The sequence below is a fragment of the Dermacentor albipictus genome, unplaced genomic scaffold, assembly GCF_038994185.2.
Source record: "Dermacentor albipictus isolate Rhodes 1998 colony unplaced genomic scaffold, USDA_Dalb.pri_finalv2 scaffold_11, whole genome shotgun sequence".
In the NCBI taxonomy this organism is placed as follows: domain Eukaryota; kingdom Metazoa; phylum Arthropoda; class Arachnida; order Ixodida; family Ixodidae; genus Dermacentor; species Dermacentor albipictus.
Genome location: NW_027225565.1, coordinates 11,106,689 through 11,110,234, shown reverse-complemented (window position 1 = coordinate 11,110,234; position 3,546 = coordinate 11,106,689). Strand labels below are relative to the sequence as shown.

General features: G+C 52.8%; 1 protein-coding gene across 1 annotated transcript; it reads left to right on the top strand.

Annotated features, from left to right (window-relative positions):
- Nucleotides 1–759: 759 nt before the first annotated feature.
- On the top strand, nucleotides 760–2,742 carry LOC139051373 (uncharacterized). The gene has a single exon (XM_070528391.1). It carries the CDS (start codon nucleotides 760–762, stop codon nucleotides 2,740–2,742), a length of 1,983 nt encoding a protein of 660 aa, XP_070384492.1.
- The last annotated feature ends 804 nt before the right edge of the window (nucleotides 2,743–3,546 follow it).

Here is a 3,546-nt window from a genome sequence, read left to right as displayed (position 1 = left end):
TCCGGAGTCCTCCACTACGGCGTGCCTCATAATCAGAAAGTGGTTTTGGCACGTAAATTTTTCTATAATTAATTATTATTTCTTCATTCCAACTTCGTCATCTCACTCTCGTCGCTTTTGAGGCCACGCCATCATCGCCTTCCTATTGTCCTTACATCGATGACGTGACTCTGCCGTCATTTTATAATGGCCAATATTTTAAAATCATCATCGGGATGTTATCATGCCATCGTCGTTATACTGCCGCCTTCGTTCCATCCATGTATATAGTTCTGCTGGTCATTCGCCTTCACACAGTGGGATGGCTCTGAATTTTTGTCAATATTGTGTGTTGCTACATTGCTTGAATGCTGATCGAATTACCTTTGAGAGTCATTGTGAGATAGGTGTTCCAGGAATTTTTCAGATTATCTGGCACTGAAACACGCGAATAGCCGCTACTGCTCGAGCCTAGAGGGTGGCGAAGAAACGGAAAAGAAGAGGCGCGTGTCCTGCACTGTGTACCAGGCGCGTGTGGTGCGCTTCGAACAGCCGTTGACGCTCGCACCTGGAAGCTCAGGTACATCGCTATGTGTCCCCCGATGCAGCGCTGACTCGAGCACTTTGGAGCCGGCCTATCTAGAGACGCTGGGAGCCTGGTTCCTGGGTGGTACCAAGCACTGCTTGCGAGAAGAGCGCCGGAGGCGAGCGACCGACTGACGGAAACAACGGGGCGAAATCTTAGCGCTCAAATCTGCCTCTTATTTCGAGAGTGCCAACATGGCGGGCATCTGCTTCGCTTGCGATCCACCGGAGGGAGAGAATGAAGCTGGACCAGCGGACATCGGCGACCCTGGCACATCCGGGCTCGTCGGAAATGAAGCTTCAGCTCGGAACAAGGTTCGGAAAAATCTACGCAACACCGACGAGTCGTCAAGCGTCGCGTCGACGATAGCCGCTAGCAGCGACAAACGCGTAGGAAAGAAGGACCACCAAGGAAAAGGAAACTTGTTACCGAGCAGAGCTGGAGGGAGCAAGCCTACTGCCAAGAAGGCTCGCAGCTCAAGGAAAGACTCGCATTATGTCAACCCAAGAGAGACAAATCGCATGGCCGAAAAGAGGTATGCATCAGAGGAAAGACCTGCGACCAGCACTGGTTACAGAAGCACAACTAGGCCATCGAGCAGCGGCAGAGAAGAGAAGCGCGGGACTCAGACGGCCCACAAATGGAGCAAAGCTAGTGGACAGAGCGGCACTGCTAACGCTCGGCGACCAAGGAGCTCGTCGTCTAGCGGCGTCAGTCGCCGTAAGCGCAGAACGAGTAGTCGAATCTCTGCAACAAGCTGGTCTTCGAGCAGCAGCAGCAGCACTATTAAGCGCGGCGTTAAGAGGGACCCGTGGTCGCGGAGCTCAAGCACAGTGAGTGGGCACAAAGGAAAAATCAAGAAGGCGCGCCGCTCTGGAACTACATCGATGGTAAGCACTGGCGAGAGCGCAGTTGATGCTAAACAACAGCGTCGATTGCGAAGCATGTCAAGGCACAGTGGAGGCAGTAAGCACAGGGTTAAAGGTCGATCTGTGTCGGAGAGCAGCTCGCTTAGCAGCTTGAGCGATAGTCGCAAAACCAAGAAGAATTGCCGTGCTGGACGCTGCTCTTCGAGCACTCGCAGCCACCACGAGAGCCGACGCCCAACAGACGCCCCGTCAAGTAGCCATTCATCATCCACTGTATCGACGCGCAAGAGCCGCAAGGCCAAGGCAGCGGCGACTCGAAAGAACACTCGGGGTGCTGTTGAAAAGGCTACGGTGACAGCAAAAGCTCCGAGAACGCCAAAGAGTAAACAAGCATCCGCGGAAAAGAAATCGAGCTGTCCAGCGGTTTCCACAGTGAAGAGACCGACGCGCAAACTCAAAACCAAGACGTCGGAAGACGAGGCACGCAGCCAAGAGACCGTTGCGCCGAATCCGGGTATGAATGCTGAGTCAACACCAGGAACAACGCGAAAACGCAGAGCCACTACATCCAAAGGTGCAGTCGGTGCTCAGAAATCTGACACTTTGCCAGGAACTGCAACGACCTACACACGCAAAGCTAGGACGTCCGTGGAGGCTCACAGCACTGAGAAAGCCAAACCGACGCCAGGACCTGCAACGACGCGTACACGCAAAGCTAGGACGTCAGAGGCTGCCGGCAGTGCTGGGAAGATTCAGCCGACGCCAGGACCTACAACAACACGGTCACGCAAAGCCAATACATCTGAAGACGTTGGTGGAGCTCAGAAGGGCGAGAAAGCAGCAGGAACATCGCGAAAGAGCACAGCAACAACATCGAAAGATGCAGGAGTCAATGTAGAGAGTGAGACAACAGTAGGCGCTACCACAACAAAACGCAAAGCAAAGACGGCTGAGTACGGAGAGAGTAGTCAGAAGATTGATTCGACGGGTAAAACAGGCATGACGAAAGAGCGCAAAGCCACAATGCCGCAAGACACAAAAAGCCCTAAAAAGACCGATATCCCTGCCACGGCGAGAAAGCACGGTACAAAGTCAACGACACTGACCAAGACACCCAAGAGCAAACCTAGCACATCTAAAGACACGAACACCAGCAAAAAGACGCATGACAACACACCAGCCACTATACGGCGAAGGAGCGCACTGCGGAAACAACTGACGACTCGAGATGTGAAGGAAGTGTCAAGTAAACGGCAGGAACCAGGTATGCTACAGAACGCAACTAAGCAACTAGCGGGAGTGGACTGAAGACTGACAAGCTGTTCATCAACCATCAGGGCAGTTGGTGGCGGAAACTGTTCCAATCCGCCGCAAAATATTGGCAGTTTTTATTCCTAAATTGCGATCAGAAATCCAAGGACCAAACAGCAGCCCGGGCAGCGGCTGTACGCGCACAGCATAAAGTCCAAATCATCGGCTTGCAGGATTGGTCGTTATATGCTTAGATTTGCAGACTGGTCGTGAACATCGCATAGTAAAGCATTTCAGCTATCTGGTGCGTTTTCTTTCAATATTTTACAGTTATGGGCTCATTTCAGCAGCCGTTTTGGTTGGCGTTGTTGTCCGCCGCCGCCGCCTCCTGTGTCCGTCGCAGTTTTCGCCAGGAATGGAAGAAAAAATGGCTCAGTTCCCGCCGCGATTGAACGAGGGGCTCCAGTGATAAACACCTGGGCCGCATGTTGCAGGTTTGCTGCTTAACCTTCTGTACGGAGCGCTTGGGAAGCAGTTTTACAAGGGCTATTTTTTATGTTGTATGTTTTATGTCCCATGAAGTGTAGAGTACCATTAGCGACGATGGTAAGGCACTTCGGGGTCGGCCGACACGCGCTCGGCCTGCCACCGCTTCTGTCGCTGCTCCGTCCTTGCTCGTCACTCGGCCTCTCGATCACGAGACTAACAAGGCAAGTCCGTAGCACACACAGAACCCGCCGCAACTGACAGAGGAAGTCAGACCACAGAGCACCTATATAAACTTACAGAAGGGCAACTGTACCTGCCTCTGTGCAACCGATGTAAGAGTAGTGGTGGCGTTGTGAACTAAGGTATGCCACC

Bases quoted from the DNA above. Each gene is read 5' to 3' on its own strand.
- LOC139051373 (XM_070528391.1), top strand. From the start codon at position 760: ATGGCGGGCATCTGCTTCGCTTGCGATCCACCGGAGGGAGAGAATGAA.